The sequence below is a fragment of the Opisthorchis viverrini genome (assembly GCF_000715545.1).
Source record: "Opisthorchis viverrini unplaced genomic scaffold opera_v5_7, whole genome shotgun sequence".
In the NCBI taxonomy this organism is placed as follows: domain Eukaryota; kingdom Metazoa; phylum Platyhelminthes; class Trematoda; order Opisthorchiida; family Opisthorchiidae; genus Opisthorchis; species Opisthorchis viverrini.
In genome coordinates, this window is record NW_008751663.1 from 3000760 (window position 1) to 3016273 (window position 15514).

Below are 15514 nucleotides of genomic sequence, written 5' to 3' on the forward strand. Positions count from 1 at the left end.
CAAAATATGTTAGTTTACTCATTCTCTTGCTGCTGTGCAGCGGAATACATCGGACGCACGACTAGGCAACTCGGCTAAAGAAAGAATGAAGGAACACGATCCACTCTGGCTAGCTTCTGGAACTAGGAGGACGATAACCAGCTCTGTGGTACACCATCTAGCTGACAGACAACACAACGTGATACCCAGCCAAAGTTTCTGCGTTGTTTACAAGGCGCCGGCTAACCAACCCAGATCAGTACAGCAGCGCACAATTGCAGTGGCTGAAGCTATCGCCATACGACATCGCGACCCGATCCCTTGTAGGCAAAAACGCTTTGTTCGTGTGTTGTACTTACTATGGTCCAACTCACATATGCACCGTGTGCTAAACACAACTACAACACGATCCGAACTGACTAGCTCAAGTTATCCTATTGGTGACCTGAACTAATTGTTCTTTGATAGATAGCCAATGTCATCTCATTAGATTCCCTGTCCATTTACACCATGCTCATTCAAATATTAAACTTTGCAATTTTGGACAGTAATTAAAGTGGAGGAGCTGCAACCCCTTTAGAGTCTGGATGATTTGAACACCACCCTTTAAATGTTCAATGCCGAATGCAAAATCGTAAGATTTTCTTCTAACAAATGAGTTAATCAGCAGCTTTCGGGCAGTAGCCAAGTTCACTTGAGCAGACTTATCTAAGCTTTATAGGTGACTCTGAACGGAGATGCGAAGCGGTACAAAAGCCAACCCCAAACATCAAGTTGGATTCGAAGTACTGGTTTCGCCGAACATCAAGCTTATCCTGAGGGTTATTTGTAAAAAAAATGTGATTCGATCTACAATTGGTTACAACAGAAGAAGAAGAAGAAAAAACTACAAAACTGAAGTGTGTTGGACCAAAAGTGCAATTAGGTGCAGAAGTTTATTCACCAAAGTAAGTCTGACAACCGAACAGCATGCGCATAAATTCGTTCTGTTCAGTGGTATTCGTGAAACTAATAAATAATTCTGAAGACTTACCACTTCGCCTTCGACATGGGGAAACACAGGCAGGTCCTATGTTAGACGGATGAGCAGAGGAGAAATGGGAATAGGTAACGTTTATTCAGTATGATCACTGGATGCACAATGGAACAAGAAGTGTACTGAAAACATCGCATCTGATTTTCATCACGCGAGTGGAGTTTAATAGCAGTGTCTGGGTTTAAAATTCAATCGTGAGCAATTCACTAGAAACACGCTGGTAATCACACGAATCTACTAAGCAAACTTTTTATTCAGCTGCTAAACTCAGCGACGTTCCTAGAGAGTATCGAAAAACGTAGCTCAGAGAAATCGGATGCTTTTCAACAAATCTGGAGTCACGGCAAAAGTACTCAACTAATTACATCCGGTTCTCATCAGGCTCTGATGAGGACGCCATAAAATCGGACCTCAATCATACCTTGATAACAATGAGCACCAAAATGAGTACCACTGAGCATCAAGGTACTAATCCAAGGTAGTAATCAGGTACTAGTCCAGATCGAAACCTACCGAGCCCAAGAAATAAACTCACATCATGTTACCTCACCAATTAACACAGATGATCAGTTGGACTTGTTTAACTCCGTGGGGACGTTTTCAGCTTCCAATCCAGACATCGTAGGCCTAAAAATGCATACCAGGTCCACTAATGGAAAATATATTCAGCTTATCTTCTTCGAGTAAGTGTACATATTCTAGTACCGAACTTGACCTGACAGAAGCCAGAATGCACTAACTATCCGTTTTAGAAATAACGGTCTTATTCAGGACCTACGGCATCCGATCAACCTGATCCTGTTCAGCAATGTTCAACTGGCTCGGTAGCATATCCATTCTCAGCAAAGTTCTTCTACGAACTTAACTGATATGGAATAAACCAACCTTGAGGTACTCGTTTAGAGCATTCCAATCAGATTATCTGAGGGCGATAATTCTAAAGGGATAAATGTGTGACATGTTTACATGGAACGATTCAAACTATTAAAAAATATAAGAAAATTCTGTAAACTTGAAAAGAGATGCCTTCGAAACGGTGTCTGTAAAAGCATTACACTTAAATGTCAAGACTGGGTACTGTGCTTCCCGAGCGCTACTCAGGCTCTCTGGAATACTCCAGAGAGGCCTATGAAAAATGGGACGTTGCTTTGTTCAGCTTCTGTATACTCAGGGAAAAGGCACTTTGAACCGGAAGGCCCGCAGCATGAGCGAAAGTGGTTACGGATGTACGGAGTGATAACCATCTTTGAAGCAATAGAGGGGAATTTCGGTCCTCGGTTTTTGTTGTAATAAGTAGATGTTCAAAATCATGCAGTCAGAGAACCAATGTGTGGCCCAGTGCAGAATATCCTAGGTTTCACTTTGTACAACATAAGTTCGGGTCCCCATACATGTGCTTGGTACTTGACTATCCCCCGTAATGAGATTGTTCATTGTTGTTGTTGCGATGTCGACAAAACACGTGAAAAGCTAGTTGTTCCGAATAATCTTGGGTGTTCAATATTTCCACAAGACGCACACAAAACCACGAGTATTCATTCGCCCCGTTTGAAAATGCTAATTTTTCACTATTACGCGGTAACGTAATAACGGCGTTCCCAACGTTCAGCCGTGTCGATTCTCAGAGAGGATACAGGTAAAAAAAAATCATGCTTCCACATTACAACCTCAACGTTGGACAAAACTCAGACAGAAATTACAAATCATAGGTTGGGTATATAAATCATAAAGTAGAAAATTTTGTCGGCCAACTTGCGTCTAAAATTTAGAGAGTTCGTCGCAGTGTTTTCATAATTCAAACGCGTTTGTTGTTGCGTGATCACCACTCACAATAGCCAGCTGAATCTACATGCAAATAATAGTGTATTTCTATTGAATGACTTGGCTTATGTTTGGACCAGTCCCGTCTTTGTTACTAACTCTTCTCATACATTCGCTACGTGGCCACTATTTCACGACTCGAATATAGTGAGCTCCAAACACTTCAACCCGATAACAATCTCATTTCAGACTCAACTTATCAGAGTGGCATAAATTAACACGCCCTTAACTCTTTCTGAACTCCCCAATAAAAGTTCTACGGTTTATCAGTCATGCAATGTCTGCTCTGCATCATCAGGAAAGCTTCACTTTTCAATTCGCTGCGGCAATGCCACCATATAGTGATACAATGGTTGCCTACTTCCATTGACATAAACAAGTTCAGTTCACACCTACTGATAACTATTGCCCCTGGCGAAATCACAAAAGTTCCAAAAGAAACAAACGTCCGCAGAGCATCAGCCATCACACAGGATATAATCATTGGCCAACACCTAGACTTCCAGCATATAATCCCCGCAATAAGCAAAAGTCCCTATGAACCCCATTAGAAGGGTTTTATCAAGATCACCTGAACCCCCAGTACTAAACACTTTTATCATCAGTCAGGAAGGTGACATATTTAACCGTGGTCAAGTATGAGGCTACCATTTGCAATCTCAAACTAATTGGGCGTTAGCACCGACAAAAAGTCCAGATTGTTGTTCATACCAGTGCAACAAGCAATTCAACTAATTCAACTCTTTCGTTGGCTCTCACAGATCCCGTCATGAAAGCACAAGCAACATAGCGCTGCTTAGTTTTACCAGTAAAAAACGCCTTACATGTGGCTACCTGAAATCATTTCAGGAGACAGTAACCCCAGGAAAGTTAAAAAATAAGGGAGCACAAAGGATAATGCTTATCGCGGAAGTCACTGTGTAGACAAAATTGTCTTCATTGGTTATTATCCCTTCCTTTAACTTCCGAAATGATTGCCATGAGAAATTTTGAGCCCTTTTCCATGTGATGTAGTATCGTACAGTAAGTTGAGCCGCTGTAATGTAGTAGCAATGTCAATGGCGTTTATTTTGGTTACCAAATGGCAACTCAGGATTGTTGCGCTGAATACATATGGTAGTGTTTTTCATCTTGATAAGTAAGGTTAATGTCCTGCTGTAGAGAACGAGAAAACGGGGTCACAGTTAGCCTAAATTGACCGAAACAAAAATCACGAAATGACTAAATGGGAAACGATCTGTAGCTAGCCTACTGCAAGCAGTCTAAGGTGCCTATAACCCAGATTGACAACTCGAAAAAGAAACTGACAATTCAAAGCCACGAACATCAGTGAGCTACATTGATCTAAACGTCTTCAATCAGGCCCAAACACTAAATCATGGAAGACCAACCTTGCCAACAACATACAAATTCTTCATATCTTTCAAATGCCTCTGTCAAGTCAACTATTTCGTCCAACTCAGTCGGTGTCAATATGAGGAATTTCGGAGTAAAACACTGCACTCGTCAAACGGCGACTCGATATGTATAGCACGTAGCCAGGCCTCTGTAGTTTATGGCACTGGATATTTTCGCCACTGAAGTACCTGCTGTACAACGGAACACCATTTTCTGATTACCTCGTTAAAAATGCGTCGACGGCACCCGGTATAACCTATGGTTCTTGGACAATGATTTTAAAGAACCTAAAGACGTCTTACATTCCCATCCTGCAGCGGTATTTTCTGACAAATGCACAAAAACATCCCTTATTGTAGTACTATACATACGCTCGTGACACTCAGTGAGATAAATCTTGGACTCTGAAGGCAACGCAAGTCGGGAGACGTGATTCTAACTTTGAGATAAGTATGGACACACAATCAAGCAAACTTCCGTCAGAGCTGCCGCAAATACCGGGATATGTAGAATTCTCCACGATCTCCCAAGCTTCTTCTTGAATTTCAAAGAGAATCTTCAAACATTCTGTGTCCTGAGGCACTGCTTTGCACTCCATAGGTGCAAGACACATACCGAAAGGAAATATGATAGCAGTCCAATAGCGGTACCTATAATTTGTTTATCTGCAAATATCAGGACAATGTCGGTTTCTCACTAAATTCGACCAGGTTCTGACCAGTAACGATTTGAATGCCGGTGGTCTGAAAACTGTTTAGCGCTCGCTCAATTATTTTAACGGTCGCGAAGTTCAATAAGTGTGAGAACAAAATCTCTACCGGATGTCAGCTTTTATACGCAGGCTTTTCAACGGCCCTTTTGAATCACATCTGGTCAAAGTGTGTGAACACATGAACCAGATTATTTTGAAAATTTCTGAGAAGTCACGTACTAAGCAACTTTAACAGGGAAAACTGAACGACCGACATAATTGAACACACCCCTGAAGTCAAGGAAGACCATTTTGTGGGTCATCCGTACAAACGACCTTGCTCTAACACCCGATGGAATGTAAAACGTCCGACCGAGTCAGCCTCTGATCCATCGAAATCCCCCTTCACGTTCACGGGACAGGGTCGTCCATGCCGCCGTGCGACAGCATGTAAAAAACATTGACCCCGAGATCCGTGTTACAACGGGAATCAAACTGACGCCCCTGTCGTTACTGTATTCGCTGCTCTGTCATCAAAACTACGTGGACAGAATAACTACGCAGATAAACCAGGGACCATGGTACACTCGAATCCAAAATACGAAAGGCGAATCTGGATAAAAACTTCATTACTTAAACATTACTGAACAATACCAGTTCACTACTGCCTAGAGCTGAAAACATCTCACGCCTGTTGTTCCAGACATAATGTTAGCAATCGTTATAGCAGTCTGATCGCCCACTCTTCTACGGCCGATGGCGCTATCAAGATGTGCTCACACGTTCTTCCCACCATACCAAGGCTAATCACTCGTGAAAACTCTCAATCAGTGTTGGTTATTCTTGCACAACAATAGCATACTTATGCAGGCCACGTGACGCATTAGCCTAATTATCATCCGCAACAAAGCAAAAATGCAAAAAAATGTTGTATAATGAAAAAATCGAGAAACATTCATGCACCTCTATAAGTAGCACTCGGTCTGCCGTAAATCAGACCACATATTAAATGTTACGGATAAAGCAATCTCGCACTAGAGTCGAACTCATGAACACCGCTGAATGTACTAACCCTCCGAGGACCCACGTTGCTGTCGCAGATGTATCAAGATAGCGGCTGCTCTCACGAGACTCAGCTTTGTCCAGCTATGCTGACTTTATGCGTATCTTTGCTGGAATAAATAACCTTTTATCTAAACATAACGCACTAGTGTTGAGATTCCTGGGAGTCTTCAAAGCGTATCATTATAAGCATTGGATAATGCTTAATTCATTTGAGTCTGTAAATCTGTGCAAATGACTGCATCCGTTAAAAAATACCTCTTTATAAAAAACCGGTGAGTTTTGGTCTCTTGTTTTTCTACATTTATGAAGAAACTTACTATTTACCCAGAGTTCATCTGCAAGGGAAAGTTAGTTCCTAGATATAATCCATCGATTTCTCGTTTACTAGTTTCTGAATGCATAGCAATTTGAACCATTGGTGCAAATGTTTAAAAATTGTTTTTTTTCTCAACTAAACATGTGTAAGTTTGCGACTGCCCATTTTGTCTCAGTCGAAGTCGGAGAAAATGCAAACCAAACGGCCATCTGGAAGTATCCATTATTCTGACTGAATTATGTATTCAATCGATTTGAAGCATGTGAAAAGACGATTTAATGCTTTTCTTTATCTTGTCTCATTCGTTTTCCAACTTCTATCTCAGTCCTACTAAAACATTCCGTCGAATTTAATCTCGGGCGGGGAATGATATTGCAACAAACAGGATGCCCAACAGAAAAATAATGTATCTAATCCATGTATCTGTTTTCAAGCCTTTCTTCGTTGGGCCTCGTCCAAACAAAAGTGCGACATACAAGTTTAGTGACAAATTACGCCTTTCGGCCCTCAAGCTCTGTGGAAATAAGAGCAGCAAATCAGTGTCGACTGCTAGTTGTCATGAATAGTAATATGGAGACAAAAACTGGGAAACTTAATGCACCAATTGTAGTGGAACTTTCTGATAAAGTAGACGGAATCACACCAAATAAAGATTCCAAAACCGATGAACGAGCTGTGCAGACAGAAATCTCGGCAACTCGTTTCCTCCGTGTAAATATTTGGCAGAAAACCTATCGAGCTCGGAAATCTGATATGTCAACCGAATTCCGAAGCTCTGACTGGTATTTGGACTTTGATTGGACAAAAACCTGAAAATCCATACCGACGATTTGTCACAACTGAGATCTAATCCTGCGCTTTGCTTCAAACTTTGATGAAATAACTGGAGTTGGTGTGCAACTGTCTTTAAGATCACCAGCGGTATTCACCTAACTAACCTCTATCCGCGAGCACTCGGCTACAAGTGGTTGGCCAATAAAGTGATTAACTTGCACTCAGTATATAAGGCTACTACCCCTCAATCGTTCAATATGGACTGCTCTCTCGAGCGACAACTTTTCAGATAGAAAACCTATACGGATTGTGGGATTGCCCATAGTCTGTAGATAGTGCGGTGATGTTAAACGTTTGATTGAAATAAACCTATGCTTCAACGGTACTGCCTAAAAAGAGAATTTTGACATGGAAATATGTGTGGAAACTGCAGTAAATCTGACCGAGGTTCCTCTGCCCCTTAAATAAGTTGGGTTAACCGTTGTACGACACAGTGATCAAAGCAGCCTCTCAATATAACCTCAAGGAAATATAACGATTCACTGAATGTTTAATAATACTACCAGTATTTCGGCACTCGGAAAAACATTCACGATTTAGTTATAAATAAGTCATAGTACAACATGCTGATCAATCGCTCCGTGTGGTACCCAAAACGTAAGAACAAGGGCAACTTTGGCGCGTGATCAAACTTTCACATGGACCACCAATTTCGAAAATTGTTACCCATCCTTTTGTAATTCTAGGCTAAGCTCTTAAAAAAGGTTAGGATGAATTAACAAAATACTCTCATTTTCATTGGAGTTAGGTTTTGACGGGAAAGACTCGGCTGAATCCAGCTGGATCTTTTGTTTGTGATGATCTTAACTGGATACGTCACGCAGGCCGCCCCAGGTTTCAGGTAATGTGATGTTCGAGATGTCAACACTACACGGTCTAGATGCAGCATACTGCTTATTAGGGTTGCTGAAAATTCTCCGACAGCTCACAACCGGTTTTCCCTTTCATGTGGCTCGTCAGATAGCCACAGTTTCCGAAGTTCCAACAACCTTATATTCTGTCTGAACTAACATTGGAGGTCTTTCGCCAAATATTCCCATTTGCAACTAATTTGGTTTTGACTGGGGACTCAAATAAACCCAGTCTCCAGGCTTCCGCCAACCTAGTGTCCTAATCAAAAAACGAACAAACTAGAAACCCGCTTCGCCATGAAAATTCGACAGTACATTACTCGCGACAGTTACCTCAACATCTACCCTCAACCTCAACCTGCCCCAGTCTGGTCTCTAGGATGAAGATATGATAACCTAACCTAAATGGACCTACATGCAGAGGATAAAAAGGATCATAGAACACCTAAACACCTTCTGCCCAGACTCGGAGAGTTTGGGGCTCCTCATTTTCCATCTTCGTGTCTCTTCTTCAATCTGGAAGGCCTAGAGACATCGAACGACCTACGTGCGACGGAAGCTGTATAAGCTGCAAACACACTGGCATATGAAGTCAAACCATTCATCACCAAAGTGCGCAAACTAACCTCCAACTTGTATCATTAATGTGCTCGAAGAAAGTTTCCACAAAACAGTTATGTGGTCAGACTGGATGATACGAAATATTAGGGTCGTACAGACTGGACTGACTCAAACCTAGATGGTGTGACATGTAGCCGGCTAGGATAGTGAGCACATTGTTACTTCCTAGCCAAACTATCCAGCGGGAGTCCGTCCATCATTGTGCACTGGTCTCGTGTTGGGTAAGGTTCACAAAAAATATTGGTAAGCGTATTATTCTGACATGGTGCTCGGCTGTGTTTATTTCATCAGTGTCTGATCATTGTCCTTTGGGTCAGATGTCTATTCTTCACTGCGTCCACTCTAGTTTCGTCTCGTCCCGCACTTTACTGTGGTATTCCCACGGCAATTAGGTATGAGCGTTTGCTACTCGTGTACGGGTGGTGGAGAGGATGCCAACTTTACTTGGAAAAGGCGATGAAGTAAAGAACCTCGGACATTCTGTATCAGCGATTAGTCAGCGTCCTGCACAAGTAAAGTCTTCCGTTAAGTACACCAGTAGGACTGTAAAAGGGCGACCATTAAGGAATGTTGCAAATAGTCCCAAATCAGATGATTTGACACGGAGTTTTTGGTTCTTTATCTCTTAGCTGGTACTAATCACATATGAGGTTGGATGCAATAAAGCCTAGTCAATTACAATATGTCAGACTTGGGATGGGATTGGATGTGTGTGGTAGACAGGATAAACGTTATCTAACACGCAGCCGGCTATCTGAGAAATGAAGCGAACAACACAAGTTAGTAGGATAGATCGAGCACATTTTCTACTATGCACGTAGTTTGGCGTTTGAAATGTAGACGACAAAAACATCAAAATAGCTCTGACTACTTTGCAGCAATTTCTGAAAAGTGACCAGAAGGGTTATTTCTTGCGTCGACTAGGGAGACCGTCTGAACCCTGAAATCCACCACTAACGCCCAAGCTCAACAACGTCCGGCGGTACTCTTAAGTTCCTTTATACGAATACCAGGAATTGTCTCCACACCTAGACTTGAACTGACAAGTGATCCTAGAACAGGTGAGCATCAGCCGCAGGGACCTAAAGTTAATACGGACGACAGTCGGCAGCAAGTTACGTACATTTTATAGTTACGGAAGGGTTGTTGAGCAAGGGACATCCGAAAAGAAAAGAACTGAGAGAAAGTGCTTGAGCTCAACTGTTTCTGTTATGTCTGTTGAGGTTATTTTCTAGAAAATGTGCCATATAAGTCGTTCAAAGTTAAATTCCCCAGTAACCTTTCCAGAACGCCATCGTAATGATTTTGCCATGGTTCAAGACCAAGCATTGAACAAGGTTGTGCCACTCATGCAGCGTGACAAAACTACGAAAATTCACGTATTTTCGACTCCTCTGATAGTAGAAGCTTCGTTGGAAGAAATCATCAAGGCTTCTGGTTGACAGGACACTCAGGAAGGGTGCGCGTTCTTTTAATGCCTTATAACCGAATCGCAAGTACTCAACGGAGGATAGTATAAGTTAAAAAAGTATCAGTCACAGAACGTTTGTCGTATTCGAGAGTAACGATTTGAAAGCAGGAGTTTAATTGCACCACCTTATGTCGGTAAGCTAGAAACAGATGTCACTTCCCTTCACTCTCAGAACCAGGCGTTCGTTCTGGCCGCTGCATAATTGACAGTGTGTTTGCCCTAATCAGCCAACAAAAGTTAACTAGATATATATCTACTTATATAAAAGCTTCAAAGGATCTCAGCTGTTAGATGCGTTGCGTTGCCAGCGCAGAACAAACGGATGGTGAAGGAGCATTCTGATGACAATTCAACCAGTAGCTGGCCGGTTGTACACATGCAAACTGTTAAAACTTTACAAATGTTCAAAAGCTGAACTCGATTGCACACTAATTTGGTTGTGGCGGCAGGCTCAAATGAAGCCGGCTAATTCTCCCAATAATTATGTCCCAGTAAATCTTTTTTTGCAAATGCTGATAAGTTAATCAGCTGTTCAGCCTATATGCACTCATTTCGATATCCTCAATATGGACACCAATCTTAGTGTGGCTGGAAGTACGTAAAGCGCTGATTTTGCTCTCTATCCGTTTTCTTCGATGTCCAAGTTACGTCACCCCGGATCCTCTATCTCTGAGGATGGAGGCTACAGCCATCTACCCAATGAGATGTATAACGCTTGCAAAGTGGCACGTGAAGGCAAATCCTCCATTATCATTTTTCAAAAAAACAATGTTTTGTTTGGCTCCACAATGGGAGGTTTGAATGTGTTAGCTAATTCCGGCTAGAAATTGTCTGCACTCACGACTATGATGACAAGTTAAATAGGACTTATGCGCATGGCGCAACCATCCATCCAGACTCATTGATCATCCACTTTTGTCGCTCCGCTCACTAAAGCTCACTAAAGCAACGTACGTGTTAATGAGATTGAATGCCCCTAACTTTTTTAATAGCACAGTCTTCTGATGTGGAAAACAGGACAGATGTACTGCATTGATATATTGTTGCTCTCGTTGTTGAATCTGGTTTCGGTCACATTGGAACCATCACAGCTACTTTCATGGTGTTAGGCGATCACGGGATATGCGTCAACGAAACATTCTGATGAATATGCCAGCAACACTAAGAATGTACGATGAGTTTGTGAACCGTAAGTGAAGAAACCATCCATTCATTAATTTGCCATTATACCAGCATCTTTCACTAAAATCGGGTAACCAAATAGTGCACTTCTTCGTAAAATGTATCGAGTTCCTGTGATTTAGACTCAGATGGAGCAGCAAAACCCAATGAACCTATTGTCATAGCTTTCATTTTGCCATCGTTTGATTGGATGCAAAACAAGGCGTGAGCGGTCTATAGACGGATGCTTGATAATTCGTTGGGACAAAGCAGCTTAGTGACAGTTTTTTGTGACTAGTTATCTAGTAAATGGAAGGCACACAGAACCAATCAGGTACCCCTGAAACCCATGCTCAACCGATGTGCTTCTTACATTGAGACGTTGATAACCGAAACGCTGACTTAGTTTATCCACTTAGCTCATGATTGTTAGATTGCAAAAGACATTACAAAGACACATTAACTTCGGGATCAATATAACGTCATGTACTTGAACGGGTCGTTGCCGTGACCATCCAGTGAGGATTTCTGCATTTCTTCAGCAACTTCTAATTATTCAAACCATTAATAGCAAGCGCATTCATACGTAAAGACGTAGGATCGCAGGGTTCCAAAATGAAAGGAAAGAAATCAAAAAGATCTGCTACCTATTTATTTCCCTCTGTTTCTCGCCAAAAATATAAAAAATTCAACACCGTGTCTCAGTGTATGCGTCTTGATTGCGCATATTTAGGTTTGAGCCATGCAAAGGATGTTGGCACAGTTTGAATGCTGTGACACCATGGCAACCAGAAGACACGTGAACCAGACCAAGGTCATTTGATCGGCATCAAATGGCGATGAATTGTGAGGCGGACTGGAGTTCTACGGGTCTTTGCGTTGACCAAAAAACTGGCAGGTCACCTACGTACTCAAATGCAAAAATGGGCTTCTTAAAGACGGTCGCTGGGGAGCTCGTTTAACCGAACATAAACCAGCATAAAGTAAGGAGGTTAATTTAAACCAGAGAGTGCAAAATTTTATGCGCGTACAATATCCCATTGGCCTCAAATAATAACCACGGTAATGGGTACATTTCCGTTGTTACACGTTACAACAAGCAGGGCGTGTAGTGAAATCCTTAAAAAGGGCTCATTTATCCTAAACATATTGCTTGAAAGCAGCATAATACTCATCTAATAACGGATATACTTCCAGGATTGAAACAGTACTCAGACCTTAGTTCTGTCAAAAGATAATATGGGATATACAGAACCACACATCGGTGCACTAAAGCCCATCACTTCGCCAAACACTACTCGGGAAATGAGATACTAGCTATTCAAAATTTAGAGATTGAATGAATAATTATTACGCTGAATGTTTAAAAAGTATTTAGGAGACGTTCTCGAGAGCCTTGTAGCAGAATCATCGTTTCAAATTGGATAAGCGAATTACAGTAGTATTAATATGGCTACGAGTAAACTAGCGCCGACAACCCAAATATAAGTGTGAAAACTAAAGACCATTTGTTCTCAAAAGTGAACAACTATTTACTTTTAACATCAAAAAACCTCTTTGTTCTCGCTGCCTCTCACAAGATATCAGGTGGTTGTGCTTAGAGTTTGTTGGTTAAACCTAAAATTCTATGGTTCGTTGTCTTTCAGTGAACCATACAATCCAGGAGAGAACAGGAACGGACTTTTCTACTGCCTCATTTCATTTTTATACATGATCAGTTATTTCCCAACCGCAGCAGCTTAGTTCTTTCCGACGCCATTACGCTCTGGGGTTAAGTTCTATTTAATAATTTTTAAGCTTTATATCCTCACATCCTCTACCCATAGCTTTTCGGAGATGAACGTAACTTAAGCTGCTTTGTTGTAGGTGCCGCTTGGGAGTTGTAACCCCAACCGGCCTGCTAAGTTCCTATAAATCAACCTCACCACCATTGCACAAATGGACCTAAATCGATCATTTGAGCAGTCCTTTCGTCTCGCGACGATCTTTGCGGTTCTGGCAGCCGCAAACTTGAAACGTCACTTGCTCTACTCCCCACAGAACAATTCGTTAGTAATGCTTCGAGATATTGGTAGCTCGGGTGCGTTTATTGGTAGTTCACCAGGTGTTTTTTTTATTTGTCCGCCGAGCTCGCTGACTAACCTGCAAGCGTCTCATCACAAAACAAGGGGAAATCATCGGTGCGCACTTCAACATTTCAACAATTTCTACCAATCGTGGAAACTAGGATTTCCGTGTAAGCAGTTTGACAGACAGAACCATTGAAGCTAAATAAGAGAAAAAATGGGCGAAACATCAAAGATAAAGAATAACACAAAAAACAAAGTACTTGCACAGGTGGGGAACATAGTATACTACCAACCAAAGGTATTACTTACTTTCCTCTTGACCTTCCACAGCAAGCAGGCTGCCGGATCCACCTGTGTACTCGTCGCTTACATCCGTCATAGACTGTTGTTGAGCTTCCGCAGGTGAAACCGTACATATTGGAGTACCTCTGTCTGGTTGAACATTGGCTGGTGTACCAGAGGTTGGGATTAGTTGGACTGTATAGGGGAGTTTAGCCGTCTCCGCCCGATGCCTGTCATCTGTAAGGGCGGAAGAAAGGTAACGAAGCGAGTGAGCAATTTGACATATTCTGGAGAAAAGAGCAAATTACCAACTCGGATGAGGAATTCCCATTAGCTCCTGTCCATGTCTGACAATATTTCAGCTGTCGTGCGTTCGATTCGAGCGGGAAGAAGGTTCGAGCCGCCCTTGTTCTCTTATTGTTCCATACAGTGCTGCTAAGTCCAACCCTTTGATACACTTAACGGAATGGAGCTGCATGGCTTAACTGTTCCAGTCACTTCTTATGTGAATAAACCTCATTCAGAAGCATGGTTTCACTATCACTTTGGATTTTTCCGGACTGATATAAAAAATTTCCAGCTAAAGACTAGCTGCTGGCGTTCTATTAAGCGTAAATACTCAACTGCAATGCAATTACATAATTAGGTGCCTGATCAAACTAAACCGCCACGGATTTTCACTTGACTATTACAAAGTATGTCGGTCTGGGCTAAAAGCCAGATATCACGGTGTAATGGGAGTGCAAAAAGCCCACGAAATAAGATCGTCCTTCCAAAATTCTTTTGGATGTTTACCAGGACGAAACAAGCCAAATTTGCTTAACTCTTATGGCCAGCGCAAGCTCGAATACCAATTACTTTTGGAATATGCAAACAGCCACTCTAGAATGGAACCGACGCCCATCCTGTTCTGAGTTTGTTTCAATCAAAAAGGACAGCTCAGCCCAACCACAATCCAGAGCCCAAATCCGAGTTTCTGACGTTCAACGCAAACAGTTCAGTCACAAGCTACGATAATAAATTTCGACACAGTCAGAAAAGGAGTGGAAAAACATATGTGCAGAAATAGCGATGGTGCGAGATGCACTTAGTTGTTCAAGAATTATAGGCAACATTATAAATTGCTTTCGCTTGGTTGCGGAAGTGTCAAATTTTTCTGTAGCATCGATTATTGTTGAATAGTTTGTAGTATTTATGAGCGCTAATCATGAGGCATATGTGGTCGATGCAATTAATTCCGCCTTATGTTCACAGCCAATATCAAGAACAAAATCTAAGTGATGTGAAAACATCAGTTCTCCAAACCAACATCGATACTTCACTTAGGGTAACCATAATGCCCTTTTTGGAAAAAAATCAATAAGATTGGCAATAATAGCAAGCAAAGCCTATGAATAGATGTTTTGAGCAGGAAAACCTGTGCCAGCTGACGTCAAACTCGTTTATCTAGTTTGGTCAACAAACACTGCGAATTTTGGCAACCTACTTCCCTAGGTTTTCCAATTTATTACCAAAATTTGTTTCGGACTAGCAAGGTAAAAAACTACTAGCAACAGCCCAGTAGCATTCAGATGCGCCCTACATTAACTTTCCCGCCCACCTTTCTAGTACCGTCGACATCATTAGTACCTTCACATTCATCATCATCGGTCCTGACCCCTATAGCACGGTAGTACACTTGTTTTTCAGTGCCATCTAACAATCTAAATAAAGCCACGTAATAAATCGAACAACGGATAGAAAGGTAACAAGAAACGAAGTGTAGGAATATCAAAACAACCACACATAAGCTCACTTAAATCGGGCTCTGAACTCGTACTCTGCCCAGCTTACTCCACAAAATACAAGCATCAGACGCCCCATTGGAACAAGCGATATGTTGCTGCCTGGTTAATACTAAGTGGCATCTCATCGCTTTA

The 15514-nt window shown here is 41.8% G+C and overlaps 1 protein-coding gene across 1 annotated transcript in view; it reads right to left on the reverse strand.

Annotated features, from left to right (window-relative positions):
* The window catches only part of T265_00733 (hypothetical protein), a gene marked incomplete at both ends in the record, with an annotated part of 77067 nt that overhangs the window by 43960 nt on the left and 17593 nt on the right, over positions 1 to 15514 (reverse strand). The window contains one exon of the mRNA XM_009164582.1: positions 13623 to 13832. Within this exon, the coding sequence (XP_009162846.1) occupies positions 13623 to 13832 (210 nt within the window). The remainder of the gene's footprint in view (positions 1 to 13622; positions 13833 to 15514) is intronic.